The sequence below is a fragment of the Podarcis tiliguerta genome (genome assembly GCF_965153285.1).
Source record: "Podarcis tiliguerta genome assembly, chromosome: 4".
Lineage (NCBI taxonomy): Eukaryota > Metazoa > Chordata > Lepidosauria > Squamata > Lacertidae > Podarcis > Podarcis tiliguerta.
In genome coordinates this window covers 63,790,618-63,807,379 of record NC_139537.1, presented here as the reverse complement: position 1 = coordinate 63,807,379, position 16,762 = coordinate 63,790,618, and the positions used below count along the sequence as shown (strand labels likewise).

The 16,762-nt window shown below is 40.9% G+C and overlaps 2 protein-coding genes across 2 annotated transcripts in view; one reads left to right on the top strand and one right to left on the bottom strand.

Annotated features, from left to right (window-relative positions):
- The window catches only part of ACE2 (angiotensin converting enzyme 2), a 174,988-nt gene that overhangs the window by 45,861 nt on the left and 112,365 nt on the right, over positions 1-16,762 (bottom strand). The window lies entirely within an intron of this gene.
- On the top strand, positions 848-13,969 carry ZRSR2 (zinc finger CCCH-type, RNA binding motif and serine/arginine rich 2). Its single transcript, XM_083438969.1, has 11 exons — positions 848-996; positions 2,811-2,890; positions 3,242-3,326; positions 4,141-4,249; positions 4,893-4,979; positions 8,172-8,210; positions 9,126-9,241; positions 10,345-10,558; positions 12,069-12,124; positions 12,315-12,424; positions 13,400-13,969. Exons 1-11 carry the CDS (start codon positions 941-943, stop codon positions 13,846-13,848), a joined length of 1,401 nt encoding a protein of 466 aa, XP_083295095.1. The 5' UTR covers positions 848-940; the 3' UTR covers positions 13,849-13,969.

Here is a 16,762-nt window from a genome sequence, read left to right as displayed (position 1 = left end):
AATCAACACTACAGGTCAGAGGTATGGTTGTATGCAGCCAAAATCCCTGCATACAAAACAGCCCACAGGTTGCAGCAAAAGGCAATTTATTCAACTTCCCCACCCCCAATCTGAACATAGCTGTCAACTTTCAGATTTGAAAATAAGGGATCAGCAGCCTCAACTGTCCCGGGGACAGTCTACGGGATATCTGGGATATCTAACAATCCGGGGATAGCAGTGGGAAGCAGCGCTGGAATAAGGGAATTTCCCGCAAAAAAAAGGGAAGGTTGACAGCTATGAATCTGAAATCCTGCATTTAACTGCATGCAAAAGGCTTCCATGCACATGGACGGGCGACTTGAAAGGGCAGCATTCATGGGTGTCGCCAGGTTTTTTGTTGGGGGGCAGGCTTTTGTTAGGGGGACAGGACCTCATATGTTTATTTATTTTTATTGGTTGGGGGGGCAGCTACACCCATGGCTGCATTCAACTACTGAAGACTACACCTTAAATTAGAGGACACGACCTTAAATTCTTTATCTCAACAGGAGATATTCTGAGTAGGACTAAGGGCTCCTGTCTTTGCTTCTGTCTGCAGCCTTCAAGTTTTGGATTCCCCCACTGATTTCTATATAGACAATTCTAGTTCCACCCCGGGGAGAAGAGTGTAAAAAAGAAAAAGGCGTTTGCAAGCGAGAAACTTAAGAGATAGTCCACTTCCCTATGCCTTGCCTCTCTAATTCAAACCCCGCTTTTGCATTGTGCACTGGAAGTGAGTGCAGGAAGCCCGTTCCAACCCCAGAGCGGCAGGAAGCGACTGTAAAGGAGGCGCTGTAGAATCCGACGCTTTCTACGTTTCTTAGCCTCAGACCATTCAGCTCCGGCATCAAACCTGGAAGTCAGCTGACGTCACGTCCGGCGGTTCCCCGTCACGTGACTGCCTTAGAAACTGTGGAACATGGCGGCGCCCGTGTCTCCGCCGTTGGTGGCGGAAGAAGGGCCGGCGAAAGTGAGGTAAGGAGGGCTCTGCGGAAGGGTCTGCTCCCCCTTATGGGGAGCTTCCCGCACGGAGGGGAACCGGAGGTGGTGCTCGCTCGCTCGCTCATCCGCTCGCCTCAGCTCCCGGTCCCCACACGTGGCGCTTTCGGTGATGAGGCAGCTCGCCACCCCCCACCCCCCGACCCAAGCATAAGCTGGGCTGCTCCTGCCTCTGGTAGTGGAAGGTTGAGCTGGGCTTCATAAGGGCGGGAAGGTTTCTGCAGGAGCCGCTGGGAAGCCTGACATGCTGCGCGTGCCTCAGGTGCTGCTTAGCTCCGAATGGGTGGGATTAAAGTGTGCCTGGGGGAAAGCCATGAGGCAGGCAGATGTCATTTGTTGTGGTGCGAAGGAAGGGGGGGGGCGCGCCGCGGGGAACGTATAGGTAAGTGGTGAGCTTTGAAGCATCGCTGGGGCTTGAAGCGAACGCAAAACCCTTAATGCTTAGTGAAATTGCAAAATCGTTATGCCTTTATAGAGAAAGCGTAACTGATCCGATACAAGAAAGTGAGAAAAATAATTGCCCCTTTTATGTGGATGCCTTTAGGCCTTTGGTATGCAGTTAAAAAGACACCTGAGGCTATGCCAACTGTTGCAAACTCAACAGGAAAGAAGTGTTAAAGGAGTACAGTACAGTAATGTCTTCTTAAGGATTGGCACTGGGAAGTTTGGTACATTTCAAAACAAAGACATTGTACTTCTATAGTTGGTTGGGGAACTGCTGTTGAAACATTTCTTAGACTGGATATTTTGTATACATTTTGAACTAGAAATTGTATAGAACTGACAATCTGTGACCAGTTTTTCTATCTTTTGCTTTTTATTTGTTTTGTATTTTCCTCTATTTCTTGGTTGGAATAATAAGCTTGCATTCTTTCTTTCTTTTTTTCCAAAAAATGTTTTGTAGCAAAATATTAAAACAAGTAAATTTAAGTGTTTACAATTCAACTTTAACATTAATGGCTGCAATCCCAGCAGCCTTTGAACTTTGAATAAATATGCGTAGGATTTTGCCATAAAAGAACCAGTTTACAGGGCAATCTTACACATGTCTTCACCAAAGTCCCACGGGGTTTGTTGTGATATACTTTTCAGTTTGCATTTCTTAGTGCAGAAAGTATTGATCTGATGTGTAGAGATCTTTCCTATTCTAATTAATTCAAGAGGGTTCTGGGGGCTTCTCTGTGTGAAAGAAAAAAGCAGGTGGTTTGTGATGTTTAGGTTATTCCTTCAGAAAAGCTGAGTACAGCTGGCTTAAATTCTTATCTCTTCTGTCAAGATTGTGATGACTACAAAAATAGGCCAGAAGGAGCCTGGTTTTCACTTTCTCTATCTCTTTTCCTTCTGGTGTGGTGTTCTGTACATAGTATGCTTGGTGTTAAGGTTTAGACTTATAAGTTAATCTAAGTTTAAGTTAAGTCTGCTGCAACTGGATTTCTTATGGACTACGTTCAATCCTGAATGTATTGGATTTGTGACCATTATGCTCATTTGCCTTCAGTAGCAGTAAAGCTTTGCTAGATGAAATAATTGTCTCTGGTCTATTTTTGGGGAATCCTGCAACGTGTTTTAAGTTTTTACTTGGCTAACTATACATCGGAGTTCTGCTCTGGATCATATTGAGTAGAATTCCATGGCAATACTATCAGAAAAAATAACATTTGTTTGTTGTTTTAATCCAATAAGAAAACATTGTTATAAATGTTTGTATGCTCAACACTTGAGAAATCCTAGTTGACTGTTAGCTGGCCAATTACTACAAAAACAAAGAAGAATCTTTTTTCCATTTTCAGCCACAAAAAGTACAGAGCCCTTTTGAAGAAAGAGAAACGGAAGAAAAAGAGACAAGCACTAGCAAGACTGAGAGATTCAGGTAAAAGCTAAGTTGATGAACAGCACAGATTACTTGTGAAATATAAGCTAAATTTCAGCTCTCAGAAGATGGTTGTCATTGGTATTCAAAAGTGTTTAAAATGTTGTTTTAGATTGAAAATAATAGGTAATTGTATTTCATTACTTGTCAACAAGGTTGCAGCTTCTTCATCTGATCATAGGTAGGGAATTGCAATTCATGACTGTGGCAATATTGAGAACATAGGCTCTATGCATGCACTGGTGACTGTCTTGGACCTTAGATTGTGTAGAATGCAGTGGTTTGCCTCATGGCAAGGGTAAGCTATCTATATTATATATTTTAAAAGAGGTATACTTTTTTTCTCTTCAGAAAAAGGAGAGAAAGATGAACAGATTTCTGAAAAGCTAGAAGATGACGACCTAGATGATGAAGAAAAACAACTCGAAGATGAAAGGTAAATTAAAATTATATATAATTGGCAGCTCTACTCTATGCATATTTACTTAGAATAAAGTTCCAGTGGCTGATATGCAATGAAATGTGATGGAACAAGAGGATGCCCCTATGCTATGTTAACATTGCTTAGCTAGCTCAACAGACCAAATGCAAAGGTGGTGGGTTGGAACCAGACTTCACTTCCACCTTCTTTTTGGCAGAGGTGGGGTGACCTTTGCCAATTCCGCCCTCCCCTTCCAGCCCACTGCTGTTGTGCAAGTGAAGTGTAAAGTTGCAGTGTTTAATTGCCTGTTTTAGGCCATGGTCCCAAAGTTTGAGGAATTACTCTGCTAAATAGTCTTGAGGCTGCAACCCTATGCATAGCTATCCAGGGGTAATTTCCATTTAACATAGTGCTTTAAATGCCAAGTAAACATGTATAAGTTAGCACTGTATGAATTGGAGCCTGTGCCGCCTAGCTCTTCTGAGGCCTTTCTTTAGATGTCCGTCTTTGAAGATTAGCTGAGCAACTACACAAGAGAGATCCCTGGAATTCTATTCCCAGGTTGCTTAGTCTGACATCATCATTATTACCTTTTAGACACCAGGCTATGTTTCCCCCTGGGTGCCCACACTCTTATTAGTAATTAGCTTATATGGTTTAGTCATGCTGCTGTTACTTTACTGCCGTGCTTTTGCTATTTTAACAGTACTTAATTTGAATATTACTATTTTAAATAGAAAGGCAGATTTTTTTTTTTTTAAGAAATAAAAACATAGTAAGTTTGATGATATTCAGTGATAACCCAGCATTCATCGGATTCTATTTGCAGGCAGAGGCTTCATGAGGAGTGGTTGCTGCGAGAAGAAAGGGCACAAGAAGCTTTTAAGATCAGGAAAGCAAAAGAAGAGGCAGCAAGAAAACGTCAAGAAGAGGAAGAGGTGCAGTATATGCTTTGACTACCCTTTTGGAGCAGACATTCTAAACATAAAAATAGTTACTGAGGTCATTATTAAAACAAAACAAAACACCAAAAAGCAATGGTTGTGTAAGAGGACTTCTCTCTCCAGCCACCCACACCTCCATCTGTCTCTGCTCTGGAAAACCCTGCAACCAGCTGGAGCAGGGTTGCTGGGGGAACCGCAGGGGGGGAATGAGAACCAATTCTGTCGGAGGTGACTTTTCCACTGGCAGATGGACAGTGTTAGATTTCAAACCTTCATTTTACCTTGGACTAATTTAGGAAAACACAGCACTAAAGTATAGTAGTTAAGGTTGGCTTATTTCTGGGAAAGTTTTCATCAATGGTTGGGAGGCTGATTTTAAATTATGAGGGCAAAGTTGGACTTTTAAGGCTCGTTCAGTTCTGTGTTAACTGTAATCTGCAATGAAGGGGGGCGGGAAGAAGTTTACACACACCTAATGACCTATGTTGCTTTTTTCAGTATCTCAAAAAAAGTAAGTGGCAAATTAGTTTACATTTATCACTTATTGGTTAAAGCAAATAGCAACTAAAATTATTTTATTTGTTCAGCCTTCATGGAGATATTTAGCATAATGCCAGTCTCTGTTTGTTTTTTAAAGCAAAGAATAAAAGAAGAATGGGAGGAACAGCAAAGGAAAGAACAAGAGGAGGAGGACCGGAAAAAACAAGTGAAGAGAGAGAGAGAGGTGATTCCTGCTCTAGGAGGATAAAACACAGTGCATATCCTCTTACAGTAATAATAGGACTAAAAAAAAAGTACAAAATGACATAGTGTTGGGACACGAGGGTTGAAAAGTTTTTCTTTCTGTGCTTCTGCATAACGTTGTAAATGGAACATTCTATGAATAAGTGAGGCTGCAATGCTATACCTGCTTACTGGGAGTAAACCCCATTGAATTCAAAAAGATTTACTTCCGAGTAGACATGTATAAGAAAGCATTATAAAAGTAGATGCACCTTTCGTTATTCAGGGCAGCATATAAGTTGCTAATATTATCGCTGCAGTATCTTGCCTTATTCCTAAGGCTCCGGTCAAATGCTTGTTATTTTTCATTGTTTTTAAAAGGCACAGGAAACAGAATGACAAAATAGAATCTCCCCTGAAATGTTCCATGAATGCTCCCAAATATTTTGTGCCCTTTGGCAGCCTGCTTCACTGCGGCTGGCAATTGTGATTACACTTCATGAGGGAGAAGGGACACAAAACTCTCAGCAGCTATTCATATATTTGTTGGAAGCTGCCGCCAGGCTATCCTTCCCTGCAGTTCTGCAACTGGCAGCGGGAAGGGTTTCTTGTGACTATTGGGTCAGTCCTCACACAGAATTATTGTTGGGAGGTTCTGGGCACAAGCTATGAATTCTTATGTTTAACTGTAGTGTAATCTCTAAGAAACTGTAGCAAGTATACGTATACTAACTTCTTTTTACAACTTGCGTAACTTCACAAGTAATTTTACTGCTGCGATTCCTTAACCATTTTTTCCACTCAAAGATGTTACAGCTCATCTTTACCTGACTCATTCATCAAGATGTATCTTTTTCTATAGCTTGCTGGGTGTGGGAAGGAACATAATAGAATGCTTTCGGCTTCTTGTAGGTTAATTTGTTGAATGCCTTGCTCAGCATATAGAGAGCAAATGGTGATCTTAATCATGGAATTGTAGAGTTTGAAGGCACCCTGAGGATCATCTAGTCCAACCCCCTGCAATGCAAGAATATTCAGCTGCCCCACATAGGGATCAAACCTGCAACCCTGGCATTATCAGCACCTTGCTCTAACCAACGGAGCTATTCAGGCCCATGATTTGCCTCTTATTATGTTAGGATTTAACTGGTCCAGAACACGATCAAATGAGATTATGAGACGGTTTTAGTTGACCAGCAGTTTGTGTAATGTATAGATAGCAACCTTGACTGAGTACTCCTCCTAGTATCTTTTGAAAGTAGATGAAATTGTGGGAAGCTGTCCATTCCTTACTACTTCAGCAAAAGTATGATGTTGAGGGAAATTGCCACTTTTAGCTTTGATGGAAGTAATAATTTTATTTGATTTTCAAAACCTATGTATCCCACTCTTCATCCTAAGACCCCTGTCATTTTATGTCACTACATAAATGACAAATTTACCATGAACTAGAAACCTTCCATCAGTTCCTTTAAAATCTAGGTGTTCCTCTACATTGAAAACCTGACAAAAAGGACACGTGTTCAGCTGGTGCCTGTAGCTAAACAATGTTGCCACCAGCCAAATTTCTAGGAGCATGTTCTGTAGCTGGGATGCTATTTCTAAAGATGTTCATTTACTGATTCCTCAGCCTCCAAACTTTCTTTGATATGGGGAAAAGTGCTGCCTTAGATAACCGGGTCCCAAGCTGTTTAGGGCTTTCTGCAGCAAGACTGGAACCTTGAATTGGGTTTGGCAGTTAATTGGCAGGCAATGCAGATCTTCAATTGATATTATATGGCCCCTAAGCAGCATACCCAACAAGTCTCTGGTGGCTGCATTTTGCACTAGCTATATCTTCTGAACCACCTTTCAGGGCTGCACCAAGTTGAATGTGTTTCAGTAGTTTAAATGGGACAGGGTGTACTCCTGGATTCTACCTTGTCTACCTTCCAGACAAGGTAGAATCCAGGAGTACATCCTGTCAGTGATCCTGATCTTTCAGAGGGAATGCAACTCCATCCAGAACAGGTCACCTACCAAATTTGTGAACTCAAACAGTGGCGGAGCTTCATGCTCCGGCACCGGGGGGGGGGGGCAGAGAGCAGGCGGGGGCGGGGCAGGCGTATGTCCTGGGGTGGGGCACGCCGCCTGCGGGGGGTGCCCAGCGCGTGGGGGGATGACCATAATGGCACCCTGCCAGGATCGCGCTGCCGGGGTCTGGGCGCTCCCCCTGCACTCCTCTTCCTCTGCCAGTGTTCAGAAAACATTGTGCCGCCTCCTTGTCAGAATTCAGCTTCAGTTCATTGGCCCATATCCAGCCCATTACAGCATCTAGACATTGAGAAACCAAGGGGGAAGATGTACACTGGAAATCAGTGCAAGTTGACAATTAAGCCAAAACAAGTGTGTGTATGTCAGGGCAAAGATATTATTGCTAAACTTAGGTGACTGGGTTCCTAAGGCACTCCTTTCTGGTAGTCCAATAGAAAACCCAAAGCTGTTTAATAATTCTCCTTACTCTATTGGAAGCTTCCTTTTTGCAGGCTGAACTTTCAGTACACTGGTACCCAGTTTCAGTATGCTGGTACCCAGCTTGAATACATACTGGGACACTGAACTCTGGTTACACAGATATGATAGGGACTCTGTCCCTCTCAAAGACACCACTGCATTGGTGGCAGCAGGTGGACCTGGGTGTGTTTGACCTTCTGGACATCACTGAGTAAACTGTTTCAAAACCAGCAGAGTTTTTGGCATCAAATCCTTCAGGAGAAAATTCCATGCGATAAGAATTGGATGGTGAATTTGGGCCACTTAACTCAAATAGAAGTTGAGAAAAGTCTTCAAAAGATGTATGCCTATGCTAAATCACTTGCAGGACTGGGCTGCTGTCTTTATTTGACTTGCAGATACTTGAAAATTGTAACAATATGGTAATATATTTTAACCTTCAGTTCTGTTTGCTCTTTAAGCTCTTTGTGTCAAAATTTTGGGATTGTGTCAAATAATGGGGGGAATTATTTAAATGTAACTAGAATGTTTTCTACATTTTTCTTTGGGCATTCTTAGTAACATGGAAGCTTTTTCCAGTTTCATTTGACAAAACTAACAGAACATAATATAAAACCTGAATATTATGGTCTTGACTGAAGAAACCAGATGATGTCTCCATTCAGGGTTTTCACTAGTCCTATGTTTGCACCATTTATAGGAAGCTGTGCAGAAGATGTTGGACCAGGCTGAAAGTCAGGTATGTTTAGAGCTTTTGAAAATCACTGAGCTGCTCTTCTTTCTGGAGAACAATGGCAGCTTGTTCTTTCATATGGGTTATGTAATTAGCTTGGATCGCGCCATACGTCTCTCTTTAACAGATTATGCCATTCCTGACTCAGGCTTGCCCTGCAGCTTGCTATGAATTTTGCCAAGAAGAACTAGACTGTGTGGACCTCATCCTGGTCCAAAAAGGATGCTTTCTATTTTCTTAAGAATATGTGCTCAAAATCAACACGGAGCTGTTCGTTATCAGTCATTCAGAGATTTAATGCGCTCCTGATATATAATTTTTAAGAGCTGATGGACCATGAAGATGCTCATAAATTTGCTGGTGTGACTGAATTAGATTCCTGTGCTTTAAAGTCTCTCTGAAGGTCAGAGGAGAGGGATTGTACAGGTTCTAATGGTACAGAAAAGGTGTTATTCTCTTTGGAAAGAGAGTTGCCTTCTGCAGTGCATAAGTGCAGTGCCCAGAAGTATTTTAGCACTCTGCATACTCTCAACAGCACTTGCAGTTGGGCTACAATTCTATGCTCATTTTCCTGGGAGCAAGTCCTGTTGAATTTAGTGGGCTGTACAAGGCCTGTTGAAGCTTACTGGGATGCCTAACAGAAATTGTTCAGTATATTCAGTGTACAAGTATGCAAAGTTTCACACTTGTAAGTTAAAGTGGGTTAAACCTCTCCAGTCTTTTCTTTGGTCTAGATTTCAATATTTAAAGCAGACTTTAGTATTTCCCTAAACTGTTCTATTTCAGTGCTAAGATTGTTTCTCCCCACAATCTTGCAATTATAATCACTCCTCTTTTCATAGATAAATTGAATTTATTCATGACCGGTATTCAGTTTGTTAACATATAGAATGTTCTTGTTTTCTATAAAAAAAAATCCAGGTAGAAAATGGAACCACCTGGCATAATCCAGAGCCCCCAGAGAATATGGGACGTGAGAAAGATTGTGCCAATTGCCCGTTCTATATTAAAACTGGAGCTTGCAAATTTGGAGACAGGTAATTCAGTTCTATATGGGCCTTTTAAAAATATGACTTGCATTTTATTTTGCTGGAAATCTACAGGTGCATTACTGTTTCAATACTTCAGTTTAGCTCTCATTTTCACACAGTGATAGGAAAGAGATTTCTGCTTTTTCGTGTTCAAAAGCCTGTGAATGGAAACACCTTCCATTCATGGAGGGGAAAATATAGGATCTAAGTCGCTGTTTCTTGAACTGTTCCATTTTAAATGAAAGATCTAAATAACTGCTACTGCTGCTTGTATTAAAGCTCTAGTTTTTAATTTCCCTCACTGCATATTAAGCCCATAAAAATTAGGAAAGAAGGACCAGCATAGCTAAAGGAAAAAATGATGGATGGGACAGAATTGAGCCTCTTCAAAGTCTGAAGTTAATTATAGCTGTTGGAGAACTAAAATCTATGTTGGTGCTTGTGTTTTTAGCTTCATTGCAAATGCAACCTAGATTCTGAAATTGAGAATCTGCGTTCAGGGCCAGATGAATAGAGTTTTTGGCAAAAGAGAGATCTATCCACCTAGGTAATTCACACCAAAGTACGCCTCCGGCAGAAATGGTGACTCCAGAAAGCCCAAATGCTTGTCCCCATGCTAGCTAGCTAGACCTGGGGGGAATGTTACTTTCACAAGTCACAACTGAGACATCAAACAAAACTGCAAGCTAGTTTCGGTGAATTTGTCTACAATGCATCCAGCTTTATACTGAATTCTTTGCTTCCCCAACTTTTTCAGACAGATTGCTTGGGTCAAGAGTCTACAAGTTGCACGTTATGAAATAGAATTGGGCAAGAATACAATGCATTATTTCCGTTTTTATGCACTTCTTTTATAGAACTGTTTGTATGGTACATAACGGATCGTAATTCGGCCATGGGCTGAATGCTCCCCATGCTCAGTCTATACTAACCTAAGTTTTTGAAATCAAACCTTATAAGGTGCCTTGAGAACTTTTTATCGGATTGCCTATGCATATGAGGGACTAAGTATTTATGCTAAAGTGCATAATATATGGTTGCAGCTTAAGCAGCTGGAATAAGTTCTTTCTTTCTTTCTTTCTTTCTTTCTTTCTTTCTTTCTATTTAAGATGTTCACGGAGACATAACCATCCAACCTCTAGTCAGACACTCCTTATTAGGGGTATGTTTTTTACTTTTGGGATGGAGCAGTGTAAAAGAGATGACTATGACACAGATGCAAGCCTGGAGTACAGTGAGGAAGAAATGCACCAACAGTTCCTAGATTTCTATGAAGATGTACTTCCTGAATTCAGGAATGTGGGAAAGGTTATTCAGTTCAAGGTAAAACGCAGAATACTGTTTTGCTATTCCCTTAAGTAATTGCGGGCTGAGATCCAGTGTAATGTCAGTGCAAGAAATTTGAGAGCTGATGTTGGGCAAGTGGTAGCCCGCAAGCTTGAGGTATCACCAAGTATCATAGTGGTTGTGCTTGGGGTCTCACAACAGCTTTTGCAAGCACAAGGCACTCATTGTAACTCTTGTGCTACACCAGAACAAGGCTTATGCTAGTGGAATGACTGTTGTGTGAATGGGCTGTCACATTTGGAGATCATCCTAGACATTCCTAATTTCCCTTCGTATGCAGATGTGGAGAGTAAAAAATTGGGGAGGAAGCAGTTAGACCAGGATCTCTACCATGAAACACTCTGTGTGTTCAGTGGGGGTGGAGTCAGAACAAGTCCCTCTTAATTCCTTAGTTTTTCACACATGGCTTTTCCATTTTGGATTCATTGTTGTTAAATAAATCATGACATGGTGTAATATGTCATGTGTTGTTATTCATCTGAGGTTGCATTTTCCAAATCTTAAGACCTGCTAAGGAACAGATGGTTGTTATTATATCCCCGTATGTAAAACCACAGATTTCAAAGAGGGTGTACTTTTCTTTTTCCCATGACTGTATAACCAATTAAATCAAGGAAAAAGTAACACTTCTTACTTTGCGTTATGTGAGAGCTGTTTTGGAATGTGCAGTTGCCGAATCACAGACAATGTTAAATATTTATAGCAATCGTAGTTCAGGGATTTCACTTACACAGCACATTGTTCTTCAGGAAGATGGGCCTAATGCAGTGTGGGTTAGCCACACTGTGTGCCAGTTATTTATATAAAAAATCTAGCTGAAACCTTAAGTGTGTGTTGGTTAGACAGAAGGGCTAGGTATCAGTTCTTGATGGTGACAAGACAAGCATTTGAATTTGACATACCTAGAACTTGAAAATATTACCTACATTCCAAATTGAATATAGCCCCCCCTCCCATGCATTTGTTACCCAGTCAGCTTGCTCAGCTTGAGTTACAATAATAGGGATTCCACTTGTGTGTGGTTTTTAAAATGAAACTAAAGCAAGTAAGACATAACAACAAAACAACATGCCATATTCTCTGCTCCCCCACCTCCCTAGCCCTCAGTGGTACAGTTAGATTACAAATCCATTAAGAATTATTATGCTTATCAGTTTTGTTTCGTTGTGCAACTTGGAATAATCAGAAGTTCGGGTGTTTTGTTTACCCACTCCAGTGGAGATAAAGATCATCAGCTTGTTGCCATGATGTGATTTGATGTTCATATATCAATGTTATGATAGCCATATCTGTCATGGGATGGGTGATAATCTGTCTGTCCTGTGATTGTTATTAATACATGAAAAAAGGCCACTAAACCATGAAAGAGAGTGCATTTTGTGTGCTATAATTAAATAAGGTATCTTGTAAACCACTCAACTAAAGCAGCTGTGTAAGGATACAAAGAAACTTCACTTCCTTAAGTTTTTACCTGCTTTTGATATAGGTGAGCTGCAACTTTGAACCTCATCTTCGAGGAAATGTTTACGTTCAGTACCAAACGTAAGTATTTAAAATTTAGTAGTTGGTAAACTGAATGAGAAATCATAAGGAAGGCTTATGTGGTATGGGTGGGTATATTGGTAAAGCTCTTTCCCAGGAAAGATGGCTAATTCTCCATGTTGATGCAATATCACTTGATTGAATTGTATTGCTTTTATGAGGTTCTAATAATACTTTTTTATTTTTAAAGAGAACAAGAATGTCAGCAGGCTTTTGCTTTATTCAATGGTCGATGGTATGCAGGTCGGCAGCTTCAATGTGAATTTTCTCCAGTAACAAGGTGGAAAACAGCTATTTGCGGTAAGTCAGTGAAAACCTCCAGCTCTAACAGCTAGTATCTTTCAGCCTAAATGTCTTTCATGTTATTGAATTATACATAAATTATAATTTTAAAGTGAATGCAACTGATAGGGTGTTGGCCCTATCGACACATTGGATAGTATCTTATTTGAAAGACCCTGTTCTGCATTAAGTAATAAATAAGTTTCCACACCTTTGAGTACATCAGGAGAAATCATGTGCATTCAAACCCACCACGCTACACCTTGGCATCACAGGATTAAGTATTTCCTATATTCAAAAATACAATTGTGAAACAGGGATTTGTACATATATATACACCACACAAGAATAGCACCTATGAGAGATGATGCCAGGGCCCAGCAATAGCAGCTGTTTCTGAGTCAGTGCATTTGCTAGAGCTGCTGGGTTCCACGCCCTGAATATGGTTCACCGATACCTCTGGTAGGGATGCCTGGACCACACTGAGCTGTCTGATACAAGTTGATGGGCCTTCCGCTTGACTGCCGTGTGGTTAGACAGAAGCAGATATCGCAGTTGCTAGAATAAACCTAAAAGTGAACAAGATCATATATGACTCTGATTCAAACTTGCCTTTCTGTTGGGCAAGTTGCCTTTACCAAAGCTCTTGCTTTTTGTCCATGCGATAACAAGATAAGGGGCAATATCTAGCTGTGACTTCCAGCTTAGGCAACAGACTTCTGCTTGCACCAACGGGATTTGCTCTTCCTCTCCTGCACCACCTTAAAATCTGCAACGGGGACAGAATCCAACTGTGTCTTCAAATGCAACATTGATTTCCTACAGTTACTAAAACGAGACATGATCCACCCCTTTCACCCATACATCTGTGATAAGAAATATCGTGCAGATAAAAATAAACATAGAAGTGTCCACTGAGTCTGTTTAGCTTTCAAAGGTTATAATTACGGTTGTCTTCAGACTTTGATAATCAGTTTCAAAATTGGTTTTCAGGTTTGTTTGAAAGGCAAAAGTGTCCAAGAGGGAAGCACTGCAACTTTCTTCATGTGTTCAGAAATCCAAACAATGAGTTCTGGGAGGCCAACAGAGATATTTACAATACCTCGGAATGGACCAAAGAGGCAAGTAAATATTCAGAAAGGAGAAATAGAGCGGGATATCATGAAAACTATTATAGCAGGTCAAGAAGAAGAAGTAGTCAAAGTCCAGATCACGCTTACAGCAAAAGAAATGGAGACTCTGAAAGGGAAAAGAGTTATCACAAACGTAAGAAAAGACAATTTCCTGAGAGGTCACGAAGTCGTGGAAGGCGACGGTCACGCAGTAAGAAGAGGCGAGGCCGGAGCCGCAATAGGAGCCCAACACGTAGCCGGAGCAGAAGTTCCTCTCGGTCGAGAAGTCGAGGTAGAAAACGATCCAGCAGCAGAGGCAGAAATAGTTGAATTTGCTGCTGAACTACTTTTCAAGATACTTGTGGATATAAAAATTTGGTGCTTACCAGAGCTGTTGCATACTAGAGACTTGCCTGTGCCCTAGAAATAAAGCTGACGTGGGCTATCTTTATTTTTGGCGATGATTATTTAAGGGTGAGAATACATCTCACATCTTCAAAACTTGTTTACCCAATTATTTGTTATTCTGTCATGGAAGTCTGGTGTTCTTTATACCCCCCCCCCCCCCATTCTAATGTAAACAGTGTACCATAGTTAAGCAGTTGTGCCAAGGTTCTACCTATCTTTTTGTTTAGAAATTTGTAAATAAATTCAGTGCGTGATTTTGTTTCTTAAAATGCCAAAATAACTTTTTGGTGGATAGGATACAAAAAGCCCTTTTTAAAATTATTTAGAACTGTTAGGGCTAAGGTGGGGGCAAAACTAACAAGGCATGGTTTTTACTCTGCAGCGATCCTCCTTTGTTTGCATGTGAAATGTTTTGGTACACCAATTTAGGGAGTAGTTCAAAACAAGCAACTTGGCTAATGTGTTGTGGTCTGAGTACAAGTGGAAGGCAACAGAGCACACGATAAAACACATGTATACATAATCACGTCTTTCTGGATCAGCACAAGCTACTCCAAAGTGTAAAATACAGCTCTTATTTCAGGGGGTATTGCTAGGAACAAATGAGCTGCTGTGTGTGGAGTCAAGAGGCTGTGTTTTATACTGTATTTTTTTCTTGCTTGTAAGTATAGGAAAAGTTTAGTATTACTGGCCTCTGAAGACGTGTTTGTTGTTCTGATATTGGAATACAGATCCAAAGCACTAATATGCATCCTCTTATATAAGACAAGTTACTGAATTGGGAAGTGGGTTGCCCAGTTTTAGCCCTGCTTCATACATCTATTCTTAGCCATATGGATTCCTATAATAATTTCTTGTAGTTTGCAGGATCCACCTGGAACTCTCTTCTAAACTTCAGATCCCAAGTCATGTATCATTCGGATTAAAACACTGTGCGAAAGCATAGCTCTCAGGTGTTTTAGTGCAATATGTTTAGCAAACATCAGCTGCGAGCAGACAATCTCTTTTTGGAATGCGGGTTTCTAGAAGTTTAGCCAGGGGTAAAAAATATTAGGTTGAGGGGAGCTTATGTGAAAGTTATTGAAAGCTGTTTGCCTAGAAGCATGGTTTTCTGGTGCCTGGAACTTACTGCCAAAGGGGTTTACATAAGCCCTATTCAGCTGTCTTATGTGATTACAATTCCAAAAGGGCAGAAAGCAGGAATGTGCTTCCTGATTCTGCTCCTTCCATCTCATCATATTTGGCAGTGGGGAGCTGCTGTAAGGTAAGTTATTTGTGCAACTTACAGACATAAATGTATGCAGAGTTCACATACAGCAGTTACCCAAACTACATGAAAGGTGTATAGACTGAGCCAGGAACTGAAATCCTGCTCCATTTCCATGTGTAACTGTGAGCTGGATAATGCTACAATGCAGGTAACCAAGAACTGCCACAAATAGTTTACAATAGATTTGAAGAGCACTTGTAAGTTAAGGTGATGCTGCCATCACACTTTTTAAAGGTATAATAGGCTTCTGGGTCTATGAGAGGCACATACTGAGAATAATTATGTCTGTATATTACATCACCAAAGAGGATTACTGGTATTTGTTATTCATTTAGGGTAGACACACCACACCACGAAAAATACAATTTTGGTATAGTATATTAAAATACCCTGAGTTAATCTCAAAAAACTTCATTCAATAGGTATAAAAAATTCTTACAGCAGTAAGAAAAATCCATTTTTACAGTGTGAGAAGAAAGTCTTATAAAGAGAACTGTCTGCCCACCACCTGAAGAGCGTGGCCAGAAAAGAGCACTGAGGGATTGTGTCTTGGCCCCATGGTCCTTGTACTTTGGTGTGCTGCAGAACACAATTATGTTGCCAACACTGTTTAATAGCTGTGTTAGGAGCAGTTATTCACAGCTTGGGGCAAAATGTCTTATGTTGATGATACCCAGGCTCTAGATTTCTTCATATCATGAGTCAGGAAAGGCAGAGCCTAGTCTGGAATGCTGTCCAGAAGCATTTGTGGAATGGATGGGTAATAAGCCAAGCTTAAACCCAGGGTAGTTCCAGTTCTAGGAGATGGATTGGCCACCTGCCTGTCCAGGATGGATTTACTCTCCTTTGGTCAGAACAGGTGCATAGGTTGGGGGCGTTCCTGCATCCATCTTTGCTGCTGAGGTTTAGTGGCTAGGAATGCCTTTTACCTGCTATGGTTAGTGTTCCAATCACAGCCCTTCTTGGACACGGATAACCTAGCTACGATGATTTATACATTGATAACCTCGACTTTTACTATTGCAATATGCTCTTATGTGCCCAGCCCAGGAGCTCCAACTGGTACAAAATACTGTGGCTAGACTGTTAAAAGTTAAGCTACTGTCAGCACATACCTGGCGCTTAAATATTTGTTTTCACTGGCTGCCCCCATTACTAGGACAGGGTCAAGGTTCCTATGTTAATTTGCAATATCCGTAACCCTGATATTCTAGCCTGATCACCGAGATCTTTGGTGAAGTCTCTTTTGGTGGCTCAGATGAACAGCTCACAACTACTACAAGCTGCATTCAACTGAGATCCTTGCTGAACTCTTTTTTGCTTCATCAGTCGTTTTACGGCTGTGTTGGCTTTATGATGTTAATTGTTCTTGTTTTCCTGACTCATTTTCTGTGAGCTATTTTTATGCACATCGCCTAGCAGTACAAATAATCACTTCTATTTCTTTACAAGTAAATACGAACAAGAGACCGTACAGAGCAGATTAGGTACTGGAGCTGGTTGCTGGAGAAGGAAAAGAATGGCCATTATTCAGTCACAAGACATTTGAGAGCTAACACAGTTTAA